Source organism: Cyprinodon tularosa, unplaced genomic scaffold (assembly GCF_016077235.1).
Source record: "Cyprinodon tularosa strain WSP-4 unplaced genomic scaffold, ASM1607723v1 ctg1097, whole genome shotgun sequence".
NCBI classification, from domain to species: domain Eukaryota; kingdom Metazoa; phylum Chordata; class Actinopteri; order Cyprinodontiformes; family Cyprinodontidae; genus Cyprinodon; species Cyprinodon tularosa.
In genome coordinates this window covers 74017-99245 of record NW_024037890.1, presented here as the reverse complement: position 1 = coordinate 99245, position 25229 = coordinate 74017, and the positions used below count along the sequence as shown (strand labels likewise).

The 25229-nt window shown below is 38.9% G+C and overlaps 1 protein-coding gene across 1 annotated transcript in view; it reads left to right on the top strand.

Annotated features, from left to right (window-relative positions):
• Window positions 1-25210, top strand: part of LOC119789377 (stAR-related lipid transfer protein 9-like) — a 40864-nt gene extending 15654 nt beyond the window's left edge. The window contains exons 3-16 of the mRNA XM_038294245.1: window positions 1883-1999; window positions 17539-17655; window positions 17833-17865; window positions 17975-18036; window positions 18640-18752; window positions 19599-19741; window positions 19873-19940; window positions 20065-20162; window positions 21698-21901; window positions 22073-22170; window positions 24203-24280; window positions 24525-24602; window positions 24714-24893; window positions 25025-25210. Of these exons, the coding sequence (XP_038150173.1) occupies window positions 1883-1999; window positions 17539-17655; window positions 17833-17865; window positions 17975-18036; window positions 18640-18752; window positions 19599-19741; window positions 19873-19940; window positions 20065-20162; window positions 21698-21901; window positions 22073-22170; window positions 24203-24280; window positions 24525-24602; window positions 24714-24893; window positions 25025-25195 (1560 nt within the window). The 3' untranslated portion in view covers window positions 25196-25210. The remainder of the gene's footprint in view (window positions 1-1882; window positions 2000-17538; window positions 17656-17832; window positions 17866-17974; window positions 18037-18639; window positions 18753-19598; window positions 19742-19872; window positions 19941-20064; window positions 20163-21697; window positions 21902-22072; window positions 22171-24202; window positions 24281-24524; window positions 24603-24713; window positions 24894-25024) is intronic.
• Window positions 25211-25229: the final 19 nt, after the last annotated feature.

Genomic DNA, 25229 nt, shown 5'->3' with positions numbered 1-25229 from the left:
GAAAAAATCAGTGGGGGCTTTAGGCATTGCTTTGAGCAGCCGGTCTGGAGCGCAGCGGGGCGGAGCGGGGCGGAGCGGAGGGGAGCGCTGACGGAATATGTGGGATTTCGGGGTTAGCCTGACATGTTGGTTGTGTTGCTGCTGCATAAACAAAATGTGTTGCTCAATGCTTGCACACTGTAGCACTTTTATCCACAACTTTCCGCCGTCATCGTAGGTCACTCTAAATGCAAAGTGGTCCCATACAGCAGACCTATAAAGTGCTGCTGGCGCGTCTTCCAACTCCTGTTCTTTCCCACTCGCCATACCCACACAATTCTCCATAACAACTGATTTTTTTCTGCTACACCCGGCTACGCTGCTTCGCGTCTTCTTCTTCTTGTTTACTACTGGTGGTTGGCTTTGGTCGCAGTACCGCCACCTTCTGCTCTGGAGTGTAAACGCTTCCTCTATGAGAAAAAGGAGCAGCGCATGAACCGAACGAAACACACGCGAACCGAACCGAGACAGTCGAACAGAATGGTTCGGACGGTTTTCATAAACCGTTCCATCCCTAATATATATACGAGAGTCATGGGTACTTGTTGATGGCATTATAATCTTTTCTAACAATGCGGCTTATCTATGGACTTTTACAGCTAACGGCCACTAGGGTAATACGGTACCTAAATCTATGGATTTTACCATCCACCATGTTGACGTCACATTTGCATCAACACACAAGTAGCCGCGCGCGGGAATGCGGACGTCCTCCGGAAGCAGACTCCGAGAAAGACGGACATTGCGAGTGCAACACAGTTTGTGTGACACCCTCATTATGGAAAACAAACGTTGAAATGCATATGATGCAGCTTTTAAGTTAAAGGCACTGCCTTTAAGGCAGTCAATTTGGCAGTAAACGAAGGAAATACAACCGCTGCACGTAACCTTGGAATCAACGAGTCAATGGTGAGACGTTGGAGACGCCAGCAGGAAGAATTGTCTCAATTCAATTGTGTTGAAAAAAAGTTGCCTCTTTCCCGACAATCCTCTCTGTGCACAAACCATATGGTAATTAAACATAAAAAACCTGCGGCTTATAGTCCGGTGTGGCTTATAGTCCAAAAATTACGGTATCTATCTTAATCAATCAAATCAAAAGAGTAGATTTGAACATAACAGATGACTTTGAAGTATGTCAAATGACCCTGATTGAATCACTACTCAAGTCTTGACTGGAGCTTCTTCAGCAGACAGATGACAAAACGGCAATGAAGCATCATGTTGATCCTGATGCCAACTTCAAAGATTACATTTCTGTTAATGCAATGAAAATGTAGTGTTTAACTATGGCTTCAAATGTCTCATCTAACTGTAGTTATTCCAGGACTGTCTGATAAACTGGGGGGGTCTGCGAAACGCTTTAAACAAACAGATCAGGTCAGGTTGTGAGTTGAACGCAGGGCTTTAGGAGAATTGCTGAGATGCTTGATTGACGCGTAATCTGAATTTGCTTTAAATATTGCCGTCCTGTTTGTCCTCAGCTCATTATTCACTCCTACATAGCAGAAAGGTGGTAAGTGTCAGTGCGCTGATGCATATCGCAGGAGTAAGTGCATCGCTAATGAATGGAAACAGCTTGCTTGCCATTCCACTCTGTAGTTGCCTCCATTGTCAAAACATGTTTGCATTTATCGCTGGGTTTAAGTTTGTTACTAGACGCAGAGATACTCAATCTGTGTAAAATCTGCGTTTTCATGCAGTTAAGCAGGAGGCTATGCTGGCTGTTGCAAAAAGCACGACAAATACGAGAAAAACTTTTGCTTTGCAAACTAATCATGACTCAACTGGCCTCTCAACTGTTTTCTGATGAGCAGTTATATGCGTTTCATTATCTCTGCAGTTGGACGGGCGGTCAGAGGGAGCTGTTGGTTCCAGAGAGAAGCTTCTGGAGTTTTGTTTTGACTACTGCTACTGGTCTGTGGACCCTGCAGACCCTCACTATGCATCGCAGGAGGAGGTAACAAACTTTCTATAAAGACTAGCTCCAATAAAAATAGGTGGCAGGGGATAAAACTGGTATTCTTCATGGAAAAATCCTATTAAAGCATGTTATTAACTGTTAATCCTGATAGATCTGAGTTAGGGTTAAATCTGCTACATATTTGAATACAAAGACCTGCAAACTTCAGTTTTAATGGAATATTCTGTGCTAAAGCAAACACAGTTGAAAAATGTTATTTTCTATCTAATAAACTCTGGAAAGTGTTTCATAACATTGTATTCAATGCTTCATAGGAGCACATTTTGCTATATTTGCAGCTGCGTGTTTGAAAGTTTTGTTTTTATCACTTTGCACACAGGTTACATTCACACTGCAGGCCTTAATGCTCAGTTCAGATATTTTTTTGTGTGAAATCCATTTGTTTTGCTTGGTTGTTCACATTTATAAATATATGCAACTTGTATGTAAAATGTACAAGATCCTCAGATCTCAGGTAAGCAGTTATCAGGTCTCTGAAAGAAAAGCTGCCAGTTCCTATGACCAATATACTCAGCACTGGAGAGAAAAACGTGACAGCAGGATTAATCACGGGATCGGTAGTATCCTACGTGATCCTTTATTTCCCATGAGCCATTGCAGGTCAACACTGATGGGTCAGCTCGGACAGAAATGGTGGACGATGGCGGCAAAAATGGGAGTTAAAAACCAATATATTTATAAATACTTTGTAAGATCCAAAATAAACATTGAAGGTGCTTTTAGGAGAGAATGTCTCTTTGTTAAACTCGAAAATCTGCCCAGATCTTTTAGATTTTTAAAAAAGAGCTCCAATATTTTATGATACCTGAGAACTGATAACATTTTTCTTGAGAACAAGAAGGACTGAACTTTTCCTGAGAACCGATCATGCTGAAAACGTACCCCAAACTCCCGTGAGTGTCCCGCATGTGCAGGAGAGGACGTAATGATGTCACAAGCGAGCGTGCTCTGTGTTTACGGAAGTAAACATGGATGGTAGAGCTGGGGCGCATCTAGCAACCTTTCATTTCTTTTCCACCCTGAGCCAGCACATTAACAACGCAATCTTTTCAAGAAGATAGAAATGCTCTCTGCATTATCGTCCACCATGTTTTTTTCCCTGCTTCTGCATTTCAAGATGCAGAATAGGAGCCTTTGAGTATTAATGATGTTCAGGTGGGATGAATGCGACATGGCTGTTCAGAAACAGGTCGCATTTGGGAAGATCAGATACGTATCGGATTAAGGACCGCATAGCCAAGTGGCGTCGGTCGCATTGGAATAAGATCTGTGTTGCTTAGACTGTCATGAAAAGTTTGATACAGGTTGCATGTGGTTAAAATGTCAAAAAAAGGTGGGAATATAGCTTTACCTTGAGTTTTACCCTTTTGTCAAATTGTGCTCATGTAGATCCAAGTTATTTGCTGCCCGTTAACCTCAGCTTTTAACTCCGGCAACACATTTCCAATTAGATCAGCAGTTTATTAGTTGTTTTCTGCAGCTTTTGTCAGACGTTATAATTTAACAGGCAGCTACAGCTGCCAACTGTCCCCAAAGGTGGTGTTTTGCATGTTTGCAAACTACGGTATTTAAATTATTAACTCATCTGACTAGAACACCTTCTTACAGGTTTTTCTTGTTTTATTAATCTAAATCTGCATAAAACCTCTCCATCTATTTCCTCCCACTTCATTACTTTGTGTTGCTAAATTTAATGCATTAAACTTTGTGGGTGTAATGTAACAAAATGTGGAAGAGTTCAAGTTTTTATGAATATATCTGCTCGGCACTGTAGTTGTGCTGCCAAAACATGCTTTTTTAAATATATTTTGCTGTCTTATTCTGTGCCCTGTTATGTCTGGAACCGTGTTGGTGCCAATCTGAACTCTGTCCACAAGCTGTCATATCAACAAACACATCTCATATCTTTTAAAGAGGCGCACAAGGTTCCCCATCCTAGTCTTGGCAGAAATACCAGGAAAAGGGTTGTGTGTTGTGCTGGTTTTACACAGATGGTCACTGGGGGATATGATATCAGCTCCATCTGTTACCCAGAAGTCAGTTTGCTTTAGAAGCTGCGTGTCTGGACTCACTAGGCTTTTCATGTCCTGGTTGTGATCGGGGCGATTAGATATCTTTGGGTGGCTTTGATTGGAGGGTGTTTCTGGAAGCTGAGACGGGGTGGAGATAAAGAGTGGCTAATTCTATCATAGCAAGTTTCTCCAGAGCCAATTTAAGCTGATGTTTTTTTTTTTTTTTAAACGTGGTAAACTTTGAACCAGTGAAACAAGTCGATGAAATGGTTTATCTTTTCTCCTTTGTTATTGGAGTTTACTCTTCCACCACACCCTCTCTGCTTGTCCCTTGTTGTGTTGGAGCTGCCTTTGTACGGCTTTAGAAAGAAATGACCTACACTGTGCAGGCAGCTACACTCCTCTCAGCGCTTCTTTTTATCCCCACCATGCTCTGGTTCTGGGTTCATCTGCCTCTGTCTTGAGCATGATCATGTCCACTCACAGCAGCCCGGTTGCCTGAAGGCATTCCTCTGATGACCCTGGGTGGGCGACAGAGCACCCATGGAGGACAAAGCTAGTGGATTTAAATCTGACCTCTTTTCCTGCTCCAAGAATTGTCTCTTTATTGACGGATCCTCCATGCTAGTACGTCAGATTTATCCAATAATGTCAGAATTGCATATTTCTCTGGTTGGTGACGGATGAATATAAAAACAGAGTAAATAATTTGGGGAAAAAAAGCTTATTTTATTGTGGAATGACGCAGCAGTCTAGGATATTTTCTAAATCATATTCTAAGAGGTAAAAAGCTTTTACTTCATATTTGCAACTATATTTCTGAAAACCTTTTCAACCTTTTCTGTCAGAAATTTGGGTTACGGGATCTTTGCCAAAAGCTTAAAAGACCTTTTTTTTTGTTTTTAAAAATTGTTCACCTTTTACCAAAATAGCTAATTTATTTTGATTTTCTTCTGCCCCCCAACAGAAAACAACAAAAATTCCCTACAGAGCATTTTTACAAGTGTACAAAACATACTCCTCTTTATCTTCATGGCCTTGAATTAGAGATGGACTTATACATCAGCGAGATGATATTCTGAGAATTTTTTTGTGTTTCTTGCAGCTATAATCGGACTTAAAGATTTTCCAGAGGATTTAGATCAGGACACTGATCGAAATAGTAGTTTTTTTTTTGTGCACTGCCCATTAAAAACCAAATAATACAGAGTTTGTAGCTGTAATAATAGACGTTTTGGCGAAAAATACTTTGTAGAGAGTAAGGAAGGTTAAAGACTTTTGCCAGGTGAAGAAAGCTGTTCTGGAAGGGAGTCAAGATCCATAATGGAAACCAGCTGTCACCTTAAAGCAGAAAAACAATTCACGATTGTTAAGCAATTTTAATATCTATAATGCTTTTCTATAGTGCCTAAAACAAGAAGCATTAGAAGGGAATTTAAACAAAAAGCGAGCAACATTGTGTATTTCTTGACTAATGCAGGAGGGACATAAAGGAGAGGAAATGGACAGGGGGTCCACATCGCCTCTGCAGCCCCGGGCTCTCGTTTGCCAAAGTCACAGCTGCCTCCTCAAGTTATCTTTCACAGTTAAATCTCAGTGTAAAGACGTCATTGCTAAGCTTGGAGCACTATTTTTTTTTTATCACTGCCAAATGAAGTCCATTTGCTGGGGTTTTTCCCCTCCTCCTCCTTCTTTCTGTCTCTCTGTCGATACTGTGCAAGATTTGAATTGCTCGCTCTGTTTCTAGGTCTGTGTGTCAGTGGCTCAGCAGAGTGGAGAAGAATAGTTTTTCTGTGTCCTGGAGTAATCTCTCATGCGCATGTGAGATTCAGCCCTCCTCGTCTCAAAGCTAGAGTGAAAGCCAAAACAGCATTTAGGCTGGTTGCAGTCAGAAACAAACAGAGTAGCAAATAAACAACAAGATGTCAGCAAAAAAAGAGATTTATGACCGTAGAGGTGATGTCGTGTGGTATCTATTACCAGGAATGGAGCGTTCTGTAAATATAACAAATATCACAAAAGTTTGTTTTCTAAAATGAGGAATAATGATTAAAGGGAACTCACATCCCAATTATCCTGAGTAGATAAACTAAAATCCCATAAAGTTTCATCCAAATCCTTGTATTTACATTTTTAATGGCACAGTTTTCTATGGGTTTCAAAAATCCAGCACATCTGCAGAACTTTTCTAGAAATACCTTTGAAAGAATGTGGTGCATTTGGGCTCAGTGAATGTTTAAGTTGTTCTGTTATTTTCCTGCTGAGAAATATTCTTCATTTGTGAGAAGTGTTATCACAAAGTAGAGACTATAATCCAAATTGATAGACTATAAGGAATCTAAGAAAGGGATCAGTGATTCCTGCATAGTGAGCAGAGGTCACAAATATTCCAAATACCGTATTTTACGGACAATAAGCCGCTACTTTTCCCCACGCTTTGAACCATGCGGCTTAAAACAGGGTGCGGCTTTTCTGTGGATTTTCCTAACACCCAGAGGGGGGAGTCACAGTTGGAAATAAATGATAAGGGGCTAATTTTAATTTTGCACAAGAACATCCAAGTAGCAGACACAACATAGTTTGACATTCATTTGCCAACTTAAAGCTGTCTAACCAAGGAAGAGTCCGGGCTCAACTCTTGCTGAGCTGAAATAAAGAGCCGATGAAGCCCCATCTCTCAGTAGAAGCTCTTATTGCTGTGAGCCAACAAGCTAACGGGAGCTAGCATTATTCCTTGTCCCTACTCTATTGGTGATATGTAGAACTCCCTCTACAGGTTTGATGGAAGGCAGTTCAGTAGTATCACTGGCTTATAGCCCAGTGCAGCTTATGTGTATGTTTCCAGTTTTTTTTCAAAGAATTTAGTGCGTGTAGCTTATAGTGAGGTGCGCCCTATAGTCTGGAAAATACAGTAGTCAATGGCCATAGACGTTTAAACCTCACCTTACTTGACAGGTGCAATTCAAAGAGTTGGATGCAGCTCTTATAGAATGCCACTCGGTTCTAGGACCTGGGAGACGTGTTCGTTGGAGTGACTTCTCTGTTTACCAGTCCTTGATGGAGGATTATGGGTTTTGTTTATCAGGAAGTGGTGGAGATGGTGTCGTGTGAGGCTTTTCTTTTTCTCTAAGAGTCTGACTTGACCCCTTTTTCCAATAGAAGAAACTCCAGACAGTCTTGTTGTGGGTCTCTCCTCTTCCAACAGGACTTTGCACCACTGCACAAAGTCCTAGTATGGAACATCTTCAAGGGTTTCAGTTAGGGATGCACGATATAGTCGGCCCCCTATCGGTATCGGCCTGTATCGGCCTTAAAACTGAATATCGGACATCGGCCACCCCACTGATATTTAACCTGATATTTGATCAGCTTCTGAGTTTCTAAAGTCTAAGAAAAATAATAATAAAATACTACTTCTTCTTCTTCCTCAAAAACTTCTTTTTTACAGACTTAAAAACTTCTAAAGACGAGGGAAAAATATTGATACATTAAAATATCACAATATCTTCATATGCTGATATATTGCCATTTAAAAACACCATATCAATCTCTTTTACTAATGAAATATTGCTATATGTCATCGTTATGCTACGAAATCCCCCAAAAATTCACGAAAGTTTGCCATATTTTTATATGTTGATATATTGACGCGGTATCGATCTATTTTACTAACAAAATCTCACAAGAATTTGCAAAATATCACGAGAGTTTGTAACAGAACGATGAAATTTCACGAGATTTTGAAAGTAAAATAGATCGATACCGCGTTTTTAAAAATCTATTTGATATCAGCATATGAAAATATATTTGAGTATATTATTTTTCAAAGTGTCAGAAATGGATAACAAAACTGCTATTTTCAATGACTACTTATTTTGTCCAGCTTCAACATCGGTATCGATATCGGTTATCGGCTACATGAGTTTTAAAATATCGGCATATCGGATATCGGCCAAAATCCCAATATCGTGCATCCCTAGTTTCAGTCAAAACCAGGAGTTTTACACATTTATTTTTTGTTTGATATTTCTTATTCTTAGACGATTTGAATAAGCACATGATTTCTACAGACACCAGATAGAAAGGCAAGAACAATCTAACTATATATGCAAAGCTGTAGGCACACACGCAAAAAGGTTATCAGCTCCACGGCACCAAAAGACAGTCCTAGAATGTCTGGACTTTTTAAACGTTCAGTGGACATTTTATTAATAAATGCCATTTGAAAGCTGTTGGTTCTTTTTTTTTTTATCACATCACCTTTATTTGCTGTTCAGTAGCATTAAATCTTAGTAAAATACACTGAAACTGGAGGTTTTAATGTGACAAAATGGGAACAAGTTAAAAAAATAAAGGACCTTAAATTGAGGAAAGATATTCCTTTCTATTTTCAATGAGTTGCCCTTTTCATGCTCATCCTCAACCTTCATGAATCCCAGCCAGATTATGAATTACAATATCATCACCCCAGCTTATTTCACAGTGGGGAAACCTGTCACATAGCTTTATCTTATGAAGATCCCCCAAGGCATCATCAGTCTAAAACCTGGAGAAGTCATCCCCTGCTTGCTTAAAGAGTCTGACATGTAGCTCCAATTTGCAATGTTCTACTTTGGTCTTTTCAACAGGAACTGGGGGAGGAGCGATGAATCTCCAAACCCTTTCCAGATATTACTTTATGTGTTTATATGAAATGCAGCCGTTTGCCCCAGTTTCAGTGTCAGGTGTGGGTTCTGCTAAGCTGAATGCTCCGCTAGACTACATTACTCCTTTATCTTCTATGCCTGTCTGTTCTGCTGTGCTTAGTTCCTGTGTGGACGCAGAGCTTCCCATGATGAGATGTCCCTCAGTTTGGTCAGCGCATGTCTCTCCCTCCTCCCTTTCTCACAGCCCCGCTGCTCCTCCATGCTAATTTGACCTACAAATGCTGTCCAAGTGTGACGAACAAGAGCATTGTTGAACTCTGGCCAAATAGCTTCCTCCCTGTCTCTTCTGTCTGTTTGCGATTTTCCTCTCTCCTATCTTCGTTGTCTCCAGGTTTCCCCCTATTTTTCCCCTCTCCTTCTGGAATTCCTCACAGGAAGAAGCGGGATCTCCTGTGACATTTTAGTTTATCTCTGTGTCTAAACAAAGGCATTTCAGTTTTGCTCTGAGCCCAGCTGTTGTGTTTGTGTAACCCACACGGACAGTGTGGGACAAGAACCGGGAGACCCTCGCCTCTGCTGCAGCTGTCCACTGTTGGACACAGACCGCAGCATTTTTAAGACTTTGACGTTGAATGGGTGACTTGTACAGAGATTCCTGCCCGACTTTCATGTGCAGTCTCTTGTTTTTGCATTTGTGCTGCTCAGAGATCATTAATGTTGTTTTAAGAACTAAATATTTGTCACTTTTACTCCATCCTCTAACCTAACTTCTAAACATTTCTGGTTTTAATGAAGAGTGAACGTTTCAATTTATTGGCCCTTTGCCATCACCCTTGACAACATCATAAACACACACACACACAAAACCTAAATACTTTTCCAGGGTTTATTGTAAAACTGCCCTCGTAAAAAGAGACCCGCAGTTGGCACCGACTACAGCCGGTGATTACAGGAGCTGCCTCTTTAAAAAGCATTACACTATTACATTAGCTCTAATAACCATCTTCTTGTGTACGTATGATGAGATTTCCACTCATTTTCCAACATTTATCAAATACTTAATTGTCCTTAAATACTCTTTCTTTATGTTGATTGGTCAGCAGCTGAGCTCAGTCCGGTTCCCATAGTTTAAAACTAAAGTGGAACGCTGTTCTAATTTTGGCCTGAATCTCTGGCATAGAGCCCAATCTTCCTTTTTAAAACCCAGATTTTTTTTTCTCAGGAAATTCTGGTCAAGCTCACTTTGACATTAACAGAATGTTTCAACTTTTATTGTCTGATTTGGATTCTAACTGAGTAAGAATGGTTGTAATAACATCTGGAGGATGGTGATGATTTATTAATCTTGGGATTTTCTTATGACACACAGTCTTGTGCAGTTATTTGCATGGAGCATCCCTTTACAGTGCTTTGAAAAAGTATTCACACCTATTTTACCTTTCCTTCTTACAGTGTGAATAATATACTTACCGGTACATGTTATGTTATACTCTGGAAAATATAATTTTAAAAGAATTTAAAAAGAGAAATCTTGGAAGTGTGACAGGCATTAATTTCAATCCGCAGTCTGATACTCTTACATTTGTTTTTTAACACATAGGGATGCCATATATTTAGTCCATACATTGATCAACCAACAGTAAAATAATATTAAATCACATTTAGAATGAGGTAGCTATCCATGAGGGTGTAATCCATTAAAACTTGTTTTTCTTTCATCAAAATGTAAGGCATAGAATTTAAAAACCTTTTTGCGGCAAAAATCTACAAATTCACCAGAGTTTCCGGTTGCTCTGTCAGGTGTGTTTGTTTTCAGCTCCATGTTAGCTTCCTATCAAAGCAAATCCCACGTTTTTAAGTCAAATGAGTTTTCCTTTGTTAATCTATTGAGTAAAACAAATTTTTCACAACCCATTTTGCATGCCTACTTCTCTTTTCACTAGCCGTACGCTCTGACACAGCAAGTTTCCGAAGTATTCATCTTTGGCCTAAGGCCAAAGATGAATACTTGCTGTGTTACGACAAACGACAAACATATTATGTTTGTCGTCTTTAATGTGTGTCTGACACTCGATTAGGAGATATTGGCTCCTACTATGGATATTACGACCTGACTTTTATTCCCTACATAAAAAAGTAGAAAATTAACTGCCAAAATAAGGAAATCTGTGTTTTTTTAATGGTTCAAGAAATAATAAATGCATATATCAGGATATGCCACATTTCAACAGATAAATGTTCCAAGTAAATCTATTTCATATAAAAAGACCTGTAGATTGATATAGAATGTTGCACACATACTTTCAACTAGAGGAATAGGTGTAGTAAGTGCATGCTATGATGTATGCCCTACCAGTGGCATATTTTTCTTAGAAAACAAATATTTTAACTGGTATGGTCAACGTTGTGTAAGAGTCACAGTGTTTAGATTTTTACCACCAACAACTCGACGGCTTGCACTTTAAAATCCATCCATTTGCAAGCATGTAGGATGTAAGAAACACTTTTAAAAAGCAATGCTATTTGGATATGCCTTAATTTTGTGCACAACTTAAAATTAGGTAGTTGGTAAGGAGTTAATTCTGCAACATTTAGCCTAAAACCGCATTAGTACTGCTTTCTACGAGTCAAAACGAAGCTGCTGTAGTTGATTTTTCCTATTGGTTGAAACAGTCTACGGCCCAGCCATGTTTTCAGATTAAATAGTACATTCGATTGCTTACTACATGCTTACTACACTTTTTAGATGGTAAGCATTTCCTTGTACTTTACAGCTATGCAATGCTTTCTCTTTGCCGATTGTATGAAAGTTCAATTAAAGTTGGGGGTTGTGACAAAATGTGGAAAGGTTCCTTTTGTTACTGAATATAAGTGTAGGAGATCATTGGATGCTTTATTAAGTCGTTCATGTTTGGGTTTTTGATGCAGAGCCTTGTTTGGTTCCTATTTGTTTTCCTCATTCATGCATTTCCTGCCTAAAATGGAAGTCTGTATTCTCCTGCTCCTTTTATCCGTTGTATGAAAAGGAAGCAAAACCTGGAGCCTTTTGTTTTCGCCTTCCCCTCTTTTTCCGCTTTAGGTCTTAACCGAGTGAACATGTACCACATACAATGAAATGCACTCATGTGCAGCGGTCCACTGATGAGAAAAACCTTCCAGAGCATGAATGTGTTTAGTCTGTACCGTGTTTTGTTTTCAGAGCTCTGACTGGCCAGCACTCCTTCCATGGCTGGCCATGGAAAGGCCATTGACTTTATCTCCAAGGTCTTTCTCCTGCTTTCCTTGACTCTGGAGTACAGTTCAGTAACTAGAATGCAACACGCTTCTTACCTCACCTGCTTTGTTAGTCCAAAAATATCCCCATAGCTTTGAAAGGTACTTGCAACAGAAGGCCATTGTGTCCAAGCCAAAGCACAAGAGCACAAACTACAGTTTGATTTTAATTAGACACGACAGTGATGATGAACGATTCTGTTGTTTTTAATGTTGCTTCATTTCGCTTGTTTAAAAACAGTCAATGAATAATTTCCATTGAGGATTTAGAGATTAATCACTTAATCAAAACAAAAGCTATGATTTGGTGGAAAACTACTGCAACAGTTTGGAGCATGTGCACTTTTTTTTCTCTATCTTTATGGTGTTAGAGGAGAGCCTTGATTCATAAAATGATACGCTGTCATTTCTAATGATAATTATATATATTATTATGCGTTGACATAACTACATAAACATCTGTGCGTTGATTGTTCGATATGTTCATCGGACCAAAGATAGTCCTCTAATTTAAAGATGCACCTATCAGTGAACCAAAGATAAAACCTTAAAAACAAAAACTTGCCATTGTAGTATCAAGAGTATAAAAACCTAGAGCACTCCTGCACTTCACTAAAGGTCTGATTACTGTAAGTTGGGTTCTCACAATACTCAAATTTCAAACCTGATTCTGATACCAATCATTTATTTTTAATACAGCAACACAATTTTTTTCAAGGCAATGTTATTTCTGGTAAGGAGCAAAAATAAATATTAATTCAAAGTGATAATAAAATACACTTAAATTGTCCTGATTATTGCAAAATCAATAATCAGGACAATTTTATTTACTGTGATGGAGTAAAATTGACAGAAATAAAAGCAATAACAAATAAATCCCTAAAAGGTTGCTTTTATTTATCTTAAATTATTAAGAATAATCTGTGTGAAATGGAGGAAAAAATATAAAAGTCAATGAAATTCTAACATTTTGGACACTATTTATATTTTTAGGTTTAATTCTGTCACTTTTGGTCATCCTTAGAAACAGTTTACCTTAAGCCCCATTTACATTACCTTTTTAAAACCGTGCCGAGAACGGTCTGAGCTCGGTAACCGAGATAACTGTTGAGTGTAAACATAACAATTGATTTTATTGATCTCACATTAGAGAAATTAATCTCTGCATTTAATCCTTCCCCTTGGGGAGCAGGCCAGGGTTCAGCTTCGTGTGGACGGGGCCTATAAGCCCAGGTTAGACTATTGTTTGTCGTATTCACTTCCCAAAAGCCGACTCTGTCAAGTAACTTCACCAAAGGCTGCCTTCGTCACCTAACTCCCCTCAAACAACGAAATATCACAATAACAAAACTTCCTGAATGTTATGGACTCCGCCATGTTGATTTGTTTGTTTACCTCTAGAGAGCAGTAGTACCGAAGTTCGTCACTAGGAGGCGAGGAACCTTGCTAACATGGTCTGTAAACGGTCCTAAGGAACCGAGTTTGGCATGGTTAACTGATCCAATCTCGGCACAGTTCGGTTTTCAAAGGGTAGTGTAAATGGGGCTTTAAAGGAATAGTACACCCAAAACATGATTAGCCTTCATTTTCTACTCACTCCCATGCTGAACAACACTCTGGAGTACTTTTTTGATATCTAAAATGCATCTGGAGATCTGGGAGGCTTCCTGCTGTCTGCTGACATTCAAATAATGGAGGTCTATGGCGCCCGAGACAGAAAGGTCCATAAAAGTCCACAAAAAACGTGTCAATATTCCTCCATACTGCTCGTCCAATGTATTCCAAGTGTCCTGAGTGGGTAGCATCCAGAATTTACTCGAAACAAAGTCATTTAGAATGTTTTTAGAGCATAAACAGTAGTGTATAGGATTTCCTGAAAGCGCGTTCACGGCGCTACGGAAACCGCGGCAGATCAACCCAGACGAAAGTGCGCATTCAGCTCAGCAAAGAACTCATGCTCTTCCTCAACACTGAAGTCCTCAGACATTTTTCTTTCGTTGTTTCTTTCTTTGCACAGGTAAAAAGCACATTTCTTCTTCTACGCTTGCATTATCGGCAGAGCAGACGCTGAATGCGCACTTTCATCTGGTTTGGTCTGCCGGCTTCCGTAGCGTCGTGAACGTGCAGGTGCGCGCTCTCAGGAAATCCTATACACTACTGTTTATGCTCTAAAAACATTCTAAATGACTTCGTTTCGAGTAAATTCTGGATGCTACCCACTCAGGACACTTGGAATACATTGGACGAGCAGTATGGAGGAATATTGACACGTTTTTTGTGGACTTTTATGGACCTTTCTGTCTCGGGCACCATGGACCTCCATTATTTGAATGTCAGCAGACAGCAAGAAGCCTCCCAGATCTCCAGATGCATTTGAGATATCAAAAAAGTACTCCAGAGTGTTGTTCAGCATGGGGGTGAGTAGAAAATGAAGGCTAATCATGTTTTGGGTGTACTATTCCTTCAATGTCAGTCCTACAAATATTTTATATTTTTTACATTTTCTTATGCTCGATGTAACATTGTGTTCTTTCATTTGCCTGTCAACTTGGTAATAATGATAATAACATCTTTTTTCTACTGAGGGACTAATAAAGGAGGACTCTATACCAAAAACAAAATGTTTCTGCTGCATACCAATTATTTGGTTAGGTACGATCAATTCTGGTCAATGCAGATGTATTCAGGAACAGCCCTGTACAATTTCTGTCTTTCTAGTCATTTTATTTGGTAATTAAGTAAGGGGGTATGTTGCTTTTTTATGCCTTAATTGTTAGCTTCATTCTGGCACCTACTTCTCCTCTATAGTCCATTCTTGAGCCTGGGGCGAGGGTGGGGGCCCCCTCACTGATCCCATGGTGTGTTATGGTTCAGAGGTAGAATGCAGGGATCAGGTTGCCACCCCTTTAAGCATGTGTTGCTTTTAGACTGTGTTTTTTAATTGAAACCACATGCCTCCAGGAGATATTTATGATTATAATAGATTGAATATCCTTGCCTTATTAATCGTAACTGCCAATACTTCACATATATCTAGACACTTGATCCCCCTGTCCTTTTTTTTTTTTACCCAAATATACAAAGATTGCACTTTGCTTTGTAGCAATCAAGTTTATATATATGAGTCAGTTTAATTTATAAAGGCTGGAAATAACTTGGTTTTGCCTCTTAGGATAGAAAAGAAAAAAGGAAAACAGTCGAACTCTGCCTGTTGTTTTTACTGCGGCTTTCTGGGATCCCCAATCTCAGAAATATGCCTTTGAGGCCTGTTTATTTTCCTGACCCAAGCATTTTTCAGCCTTTTAACCTCCACATTTGCTACAAATACACATTCTGCTAAGGTATTTACTCAGGGCATTAGCTGACCTTCTTGCGTCTTGCCCAAACACTTCATCAGGAAGCAGCAGTACCCCCCCATGACTGGCCTGGTGCCACTGCATTGTTATGGTTAAGCCTTGGTGTAACCCCCAGATTCCACATACTCCGTCAGCGCTCCGCCCCGCTGACGTACGTCGTGCGGAGCGCTTGTCTTTCATGGAAATCAATGAGAGCTGTTCCACATCCACCGCTACTCCTCCGCACGTCTCCGTCCACGTACGTCTTCTCCGTCCGTCACCGACAAATTACGGAGCCGAGCTATTTTTTGCTCCGCTCCGGTCCGGCCAGGTCAAGATCCGCAATTGCAATCGCACCAAACAGGAAAAAGAACATCGACAAATTCCGGTTCGTCAAATTAAAATATAGTAGCAACAGATCAGTGACTAGAAATTATAGCACAATTCTTATATATAAAAAAAAAAAAAAAACTAACACCGTTTATTTAAATGATTGGATCCAAACTATTGGTTATTCACCAACGAGGAAGCAGATTTCTCATCTCCATTAAAATATTTATTTTATACCGAGGGACTTAAAGTTTAATCAAATCCATTCAAAAGAAACTTCTTATTACAGGAATGAAAAGAGATGCTGAGTTGTAGAGAACAAGTTCATTAAAAAAAGCAGTTTTGAATTATCCTAATCTCTGTTACAAAAATCTACAAATATATATTTACATATATATATATATATATATATATATATATTTGGGCAGAAACTGAACATATGCTGGATGATGGTGGGATTTTTTTAATATGTCATATTAAATTAAGCGCTCACAGGGTTCATACAGGAATGAGATACTCTAATTTAATGATATTTTAATGCTATTAGAAATGATTTTAATGCCATCAACAAGAACCATGTACACAAGTTATTAGTGTACATGAAATATGAAGGAGCTGCAAGCAGAGTTCCATGACTCCTGTATGTATGTAAACACACACACACACACACACATATATACGTATATATATATCCTCTAGCTTTTTCTCCGCCTCGAGCTTCCTTTCCGAACATACGGCTTTATAAACAGTTCCACGCAAATTAATAGCGATATAATATATCTGACGAAGCATTTTTATTAAAGAATCATAAATGCAACGATAAACATATTTAATTAATTTTAGTGCCAATTAAGGCCTTGATTAAAAAAAGAATTATGAATTGTAATTATTTTTAATGATCCGCGGAAACCCTGGTTCATCTGGCGCATGCCCTCTACGATCTCCAAGGAACTCAGAGCGGAGGGGACGGAGCAACAGCGGCGGCTGTAGGCTTTGCTTTGTGCAGGCGGTCTGGAGCGCAGCGGGGCGGAGCGGAGCGCAGACGGAGTATGTGGGATTTCAGGGTAAGTCTACACTCTACGGACTGAGGGCAGTCACTGTAACACTGCAAAGACTTCAACACTCTGCAGGAACCCAGGCCTGACTCAATAAAAGAAGCTTTCAATTTCAGCTTCCTGCAATCTTATCTTCTATTACTGTAAAAAAAAAACTTTTCATTAATTCAATTCAATTCAATTCAGTTTATTTATATAGCGCCAAATTCACAACACATGTCATCTCAAGGCACTTTACAGTTCAACCAGATCAAATTGATACAAAGTTTTCTATCTAAGGAAAACCAGTTGATTGCATTGACTCATTGACTCAAATACAATCCCCCACACTAAGCATGCTTGTAGCGACAGTGGAGAGGAAAAACTCCCTTTTAACAGGAAGAAACCTCCAGCAGAACCAGGCTCAGTGTGAGCGGCCATCTGCCGAGGCCGACTGGGGTTCAAGGAGACAGAAGCAGAGATACAAAAAGCAGCTGTAAAAGGCGGCCCCGTCCAGGAAACACACAGCCAGGCAGACGAGCTCCAAGGCAGCTCCCATGCCAGAGGACGAAGAAAGCACATCCACTCAGTCACGGTCAGAGAAACAGGACCACACTGGAAAACAGGCCGATCTCCAACATCTATAAACAAGGGTGTTGATAGAAGCAGCACAGCTGATGTTTCTTTCCAGGATGACGTCACAGCCAAACAGGAACAGACGAGGCAAAGCTACTCAACAAGGTTAAGCCTTGGTGTAACCCCCAGATTCCACATACTTAACAAGTCATGTATGCCTCCGGCATCTGCATGCCTTTGTACAGTGCTCCATTCGGTTTCTGTTTTTTGTGTGTTTGTGATTAAAATACAACTCATGCCTCTCCTCAGGTTTTCCAGGACCTTGGCATGTCAGTGCTGGCTGGAGCATCTGAGGGCTACAATGTGTGCCTGTTTGCTTACGGCCAAACAGGATCTGGAAAGACATATACCATGATGGGAACAGCGGTGAGGATTGTGCTATAAATGTTGCATTATTGTTGGAATGATTTGTGGTTTAATTAACACAAAACGTCAAACTTCATGAAGCAGAAAACAGTCATAGACTGAAGACATGACTAATCCAGTCGGATATATGTTTTCATCCATGAAAAGTCTTTATGTTCTTTTTTCTTGGTTCTGCAGGAGTCCACTGGCTTGACGCCTCGCATTTGTCAGGTAGGATAGATCATTAAAGCAGGCAGCAATATAAATGAAATTGTTAATTTGCCTTTTGAGTTTACAGTTTACTGATTTTGGGTAATTTTCTGGCCTAATTCCTTCCCAGTGTCTCTTCTGTCCTCAAGTTTTGTTCTCTGATGGACAAAACTCAAGCAGAGTGGAAATCAGGTGGGTTAGTGCAGTGTTTTATTTGAGCTTTGACATCAAACCTGCTGAATAAAAATATATAGTTTGCTTTTGACTAAGTTGAATGTATAGAAGTTTATAGGCAAATGGTTCTATTTGTAAGGAACCAGTTCTTAATGGTATCAGTAAAAGGCAACGGGACTTCCTCTCTTTTCTTGAGGAGGTTTTTCCTCTCATCATTAAAGTGTCTTCAGTTGTAGAGAAAAAAGAGGTAGTGAAGAAGCATTTCAGATGAGTGACTGAGTTACAGTTTACCATCACAGCATGGCAGCCTGTCTGAGCATCTGACATTAGGTAAAAACAGCAAGTGAAGGTTAGAAAATACAGAGGGTGTCTGGCAAATACATTAGAAAGCCCTTGTGGAAGTTTAGCAAGGGTCACATTTGGATTTGGATGAGATCAAACGGTTCTTTCCTGCAGTTGCTTTGCAATATATTGGTGGGAAACCGTGATGTTAGAAAAAATTATATTGGATGGTTTTGAATTGAGACCTGTTGCTAAATCCTTTCAGTTTTAGCAAAGTTTGAATGTACATCAAATGATCCATGTTTGAAATTGTTTTGATTCTGTTTTTCTGTTCTGTAGCTTTTTAGAGATCTACAATGAACGTGTCAGAGACCTGCTGAGAGGAGGGGAGCAGAAGAGGAGAACTTCCCTTCGAGTTAGAGAGCATCCTGATAAAGGGCCTTATGTTGAAGGTATTTCTGCTTTAATCTGTGAAATGTTTCAGCAAAGGTTTCCTATGCACCTCCTAAGGCTACGCTCAATTTTAACCGTGTTCTTGAGCAAGAGATTAATTTATAATGTGATGCTTAACCCCTAAACCCCATGCTGCTACAAAGCTAGAAGATATTTCATTTATCTGTTGGACTCAATATCCCTATGGCAAAAAATAATGGTTCTACAGCCTTTTATAATTTAAGTAGAAGGTGTTATTTTTACTGATAAATATCTGCTAAAAAGGGCCTTTGCCTGTAAGTTTTAGATGATAAAGCTGTAGTTGTATCTTGTTAATTTCTCAGTTTTATTTTTAGACATATATCAGTAGCTTAATTCCTAATATATTATTTTAGCTCTCCCTAGCGTTTCTTTCTAATTAAACACTTGTTTACTTTCCAAACCCGCTGTTTGTGTTTAAAACCCAACATCCACTCATTGTCTCGGTCAGGAGAAATCCCAGTCGTCCACAGGAAGTGAACTCATTTCCTCGTGTTTCCAAGCAGAGCTGAGGGCTTCATCTCACATGCAGACTTGCACTTAAATGCAGCATCAAGACTTAGCTAGTCTTAATAAAATATGTGGGAAGCCTAATAGTGTCTCCTCCTGGTGGAGGTACTCATATTGATTTTTTAACTTTCACTTCAACAGTTAAATTCTCTAAACATTAACACTGTCCAAACAAACAGTTTTACTAAATATTTCCCAGGATACTAAGCTTTCAACAAGTTACCCAAATGTTAAAGAGGTATCAGGTGTATTAAAGGAGCCTGGTTCTGTTGAAAAAGGGTGATTAATAAGTCTCATGTCAATGTTTTCTCTGTCAGATCTTTCACAGCACCTTGTCACTGACTGCAAACAGGCCCTAGACCTCTTGGACGAAGGCGTCGCTAACCGCATGACGGCTGCAACTCACAACCACGACGCCAGCAGCAGATCCCACGCCATCTTCACTATTCAGTACACACAGGTTGGTATATAACCCCGCTTTTATAAAGTCGCATCTTTTCTGGGTCTACCACTGCAGTGATTATTATAGAGTTTTTACCAACTTGTGTAGATCTCTGGCTGCAGATTGAGCTGATTCTCTTTTCTCTACAGGCAATATTAGAAAATAACCTCCCTTCAGAAACTGTAAGCAAGATTAACCTGGTGGACTTGGCTGGAAGGTGAATCTCCTCCCCTCCTGTGAAAGCATAAGGCCACCCCCTGGTGGACGTTAATAATTGCCCCTATATTATCTAAACAAGGGTAGTGTTAATAGTGATTTGTTGTGTGTTTTATGTCTGACAGTGAGAGAGCTGATCCCCAGTACTGCAGGGACAGACTGACAGAGGGATCCAACATTAATAAGTCGCTGGTCACTTTGGGTATTGTCATCTCTGCTCTCGGTAAATAACATTTTTTAGGATTTGGTCATGAAGGGTCTAAAAAATCAGAATAGATACCTCAATGTTCATCTTTTCTGATATTTTCTTTTACCATTCAAACACATCACACGGGGTTTTTATTATTCATCAAAAATTAAAAATGTAAAAGTACTCCATGCGTTCGTATTAAAGAGTGATGAGTCTGTACTGTGTCTACTTTCAATATTTAGATAAAATATTTTGTCAGGTCTTTGCAAAATCGCTTAAGGTCAGTTAAACTGGACCTTAGATAAATTTATCCTTTGGATCGACAGGGTTCCTGCAGGTCCTTAAAAGGTCTTAAAAGGCATTGAATTCTTCAAAATAAAACTAAGGCCTTAATTGGTATTAAAATGTCTTAAATTAGTCTTTCGTAGGTCTTATTTTTTTAAAACATCATAAATAGGGTTATTTTTATTACGATTTATTTTTGTAATCTAAATAAAACGTTAAAATTGAAAATATTTTTTCTTTTATTTAAAAAAAAAAAAACGGCTCGCCATTATTGGTTCTGTCCCGATAGCGGAACCAATAAAAGCGTTGTTGCGGCCGGGACATTTGGGAGATACACCATTAACTTTTTGTCTGGAAAACATGAGCAAGTGTAAATGTAACCAAAATTGTCTCCAGCCAAGAGTTTTCTCCATGGCTAAAACCAGGGAACAAACATGAGGCACAGTGGATTTTGTGCAAGAAGTCATTCAAGCTCAGAACGATGGGAATTAAGGCAGTGGAGTCGCACATGCGAAGTATGAAACACAAAGCATCAAAATCGAGTTACCGAGAAACAGCCGGTATTTCTCGGTTTTGTTCCACCCTTGTCTCTGCAACGCCTCCACTTATCACCAAATCAAACATACTAAGAAAACGATACAAAGAAAAATAGCTGCAAAAAATACTTTAAAACTTATTTATTTTGTTCCCTGCTAAAACAAAGTTTGTGAATTCGGTTAAATAATTGTTAAAATATATCTGTCATTTGTGTGTTTTTAGCTTTCTTCCTGTATGGGAAGCTTTTCAAAATTTGAACCATTAGTGCAGTGGTTTATGTTAAAATAAACCTTTAGGTTAAGTTGTCGCAAGCAGGTTTTTTTTTGTGTTTCTTGTAAATTTGGTCTTAAATTTTTATTTCAGGTGGCATTAAAAAGTCTTAAAAAGTCTTGAATTTGACTTGCCTTATGCTGTAGGAACCCTGATCGAAGTCTGGAGTTTAATTTGTCCTTTCTAACTCATTTGCTCACACCTAAAGATAAAAGAGCATGTCCCACAGAAGGGACTAAAATGCAGTTTGTTTTAATTCTTATAGAGCGTATCCATAAAGAGATTTGAATAGAAATTCATGTTGCACTAATAAGATTAAATCCAAATGTATTTAATACAAATCTTCCATTCAATCTGTTGCTGTAGAATCGGTGTGTTTACCTATGGAGGGACCAGAGTTTTTATTTAGGTTAACCATCCTCTCCTCTTTTACATTCTCTGCCCATCCTTCCGTCTTTTTACTTCGGCTGCCACAGCCCAGAACTCCCAGATGTCAAGCAGCTGTCAGAGCATCAACAGCGTGGCCTCCGAGGGTGACAGCAGTACGTTGGGAAGTCACAGCAGCTCCCTGTCTGGAGGAGGAGGGAGGCGGCATTGCTTCATTCCCTACAGAGACTCAGTCCTCACTTGGCTATTGAAGGACAGTCTAGGTGGCAACTCCAAGACCATAATGATTGCAAGTAGGTGTTGCTTTTTAGATTCGAGCTGAGCGGTTGCTCATGTTTATGTATGGAAGCAACCAGCTGACTAAATAGCATCACTTTTATGCTGATTTTTATGGGGCTGCTGAAAAAACAGTGTTCTTAACTTATGTTAGATGTTTTTATTCTGTTTTTTTCTGTATGTTGCAGCGGTCTCGCCTTCTGCTAACAGCTACAATGAAACCCTGAGCACCTTGCGCTATGCCGCTCATGCCAGAAACATCGTCAACAAGCCTCGTGTTAATGAGGTCAGTGGCTCTTCCGCTTAGCAAAAGTTAATTCAGCATTTCTCCTTAAAACCTTAAATTGTATGTGTTCCCCTAGTACTGAAGATAGAAGACAATTTTTAGTTGAAGTATACATTTAATTGACTTATATTATTTTCTGTTTTTGATGTTTTGATTTTCAGAAGGTTGATCAACACTTTTAGTTTTTAAGCCTTTTTTTGCTCAAACAATACCTTAGATTGATAATTTATCAATTTTATAATTCTTTATATAAAAAAAACTCTTTTCAGTTATTCAGTTTTATAGATATTTACAGTATAGATGTTTTGATGAATTGATTATGACTTCTTAGGATTCTGACTGAAGTGAGTAGCTGTACCCAGCAGAGGGAAGAAAGAACTGTTGCCATGTTCTCTGTACCACCAACAGTTGCCAATTTTAAGTGTATAGTGAGGCTGGTGAGCAGCCCAGTGTAAAACATGCTTGCTCAACACATGTCTGGCACACGTTAAGCTTTGACAAACTCTACTCTGCCTGCAAACCTTTGAAATAATTGGTCTCAAAGCAAAGCAGTAAGCATGTGTCATCCTGTCTAAAATGCCCATTAGTATCAACTTTGACCTCTGCTGTTTCTGCTGTTTCTGCTCTTCATAATCTGAGTGTAAAAGAACTACGCAACCAACCAGAGGTGCCAAGTGACAAAGTACAAATACTTTGTTACCTTACTGAAGTAGAAATTTTGGATTTTTATTACTGAAGGCAATATTTTTTTACTTATAATCCTCACATAAAAAAAAAAATATCTTGACTTTCTACTCCTTACATTTGAAAAAGTTTTGTTTCATTTAAGCCCATTCTCATCATGGCCTCTTATTATTTAAGAAAATAAAAACAATCATAATCATTTTTGTCATTCAGACATTTAATTTCTTTGTGGTCAGACTCTGTTCTGCACCAATTTATTGTTCACCACATACCAAAATAAATAACTTGAAACTGTTACCATTAGATATAAAACTAAGAAAATTAAGTTTAAGGAAGTTATCTTCTAGAATTGTTGAAAAATGTTCCTTTTATAGGGTAGTGCAGTAAAGCATCTGTCCTTAACATTTTTCATGCATTACTTTTACTTTTATACTTTAGGTAGTTTTAAAAATAGTACTTTTACTTAAGTAAAAAGCTTAAGTTTATACTCTGAACTTCTGCAAAAGTGTTTAAACAGTAGGATTCATAATTTTTATACATGTCTGCAACCGACCAAGTATCAACAATGTTTTTTTCTAATTTTCAGATTATTTTCTTCCAGCTCCTGATGGGTAGCCTAATGCAAAACTTTCTTTAATTTCTTCCAAAGTGCTGCCTATTCTGTGTCCCAAATAAATATTTTATTTTATTTTTTAACATCGAGTTCTAGATTTCGATCTAGATACACAGACATAAATAACCCTTCTCTCATAATTACTCTATTTCTATTTAGTCAATTAAATAAATGTTCCCTTCTATTTTCATTTAAAACATTTTGTTTTTATTTTAGATATTTGTTTACATTTTTTTAAATGAAGTTAAATCCATGTAAATCTTCATATAGATTCTGTGTAATTTGTGTTATCGGTGCATATGATTAATTAATTTTCCGAGTGTCACGAAAGCAACCCTGAAATAGTAACGTTTTGTTTTTTTTCATCCAGGATTAAAATAACTGCTAATATTGTTCTTTCTTTCTATCGCTGGCAGTCAAGCATAATCACTATCCTGTAACTTTGCTTAATAATAATTAGGATTAGAGTGCTCTGGATTGGAACTTTTAAATGAAATGGTATAAAATCATCTTCTGGGGCGGCATGTCTGATTCCTTATTGCTTCCCACTAGATACAAGGTAGAAAATGTATGTTTGCACTAAATCTATTAATGTGACCAAATTTAAAGACAGTTCTACAATCTTATGCTGGTCAACATTGGTTGCTCTGTTATATTATGTTGAACTTAACGCTTAGATTTATTCTGGGAGTTAAATTGAACTTTTTTGAGGATTTGGCTTTCATTTTTGTGCAGGATGCAAATGTTCGGCTCATTCGGGAGCTGAGAGAGGAGATCGACAGGCTGAAGAGCATGCTGCTCAGCTTTGAGTTGGTATGTTAATATTTTGCCGCTGCTGTAACACCCACTTGAGTTAATTCCTTTAAAAAAAACACATTATTCTGTTTAACTAAAAGTGTTCCCCTAAGTTAAAATTTTATAGTCTGATCAATAATGTGCTTCATTTGCATTTGTACGATTCTTTCATTCTTCTGTGGTAAAGCCTATATAATTAGCATTTTTTTAAATCATGAACAGTGTTTACAGTTTTTTTTTTTATTCCACATGGATTCAACAGCAATGTAATCCCAGTCCATCCTTGAGCGATGAGAGGGAAGGAAACCTTTCAGAAATCGTGCTACAGAATGAGCTGAAGGTAGCGAGGAAGCAAAAAAACCAACTTACATCTATCTATCGCTCTGATTCAAGCCTTTTATACACCTTAGTGAGGGTCTCTGTCCAACAGATTATTTGTTCTTCCTGTCAGGTGGAGCAGCTCACACAGGACTGGTCAGAGTCCTGGAGGGACAAGAAGGAGCTGCTGGAGCAATACAACGTGGACATCAACAGAGACAAGGCCGGTTTCCTCATCAACTCCCTTCAGCCTCACCTGGTTTCGCTGGACAGAGATGTTCTCAGCACCGGAGTTATTTTCTATCACCTCAGGGTATGACGATAGGAAAAGAAACCTTTATACGTGTAATGTCCCGATGGATCTGCTCTACTTTTTTTCTACATCTTAAGGTCTTTTCTTTTATCAGCTTTCCTGATTCAAATCTTCTCCCTTTTTCTATTCAGACTCCTCTTCTTCAGCTTATTCTGATATATGTCTCTGCTAAAAAACTCTTGACTAAAGGTGCGTTCTCATGTCTTCCCTCTGTTCTATCACTCCTCCCACCCAAAACCCTTAGCACATGTCACATGTCTCTGCAGCCGTGCACAAAGCTTGGTTGGATCAGACACTCTTAGGCTCTGAGACATGGACTCAGGGGAGCTTAAACTG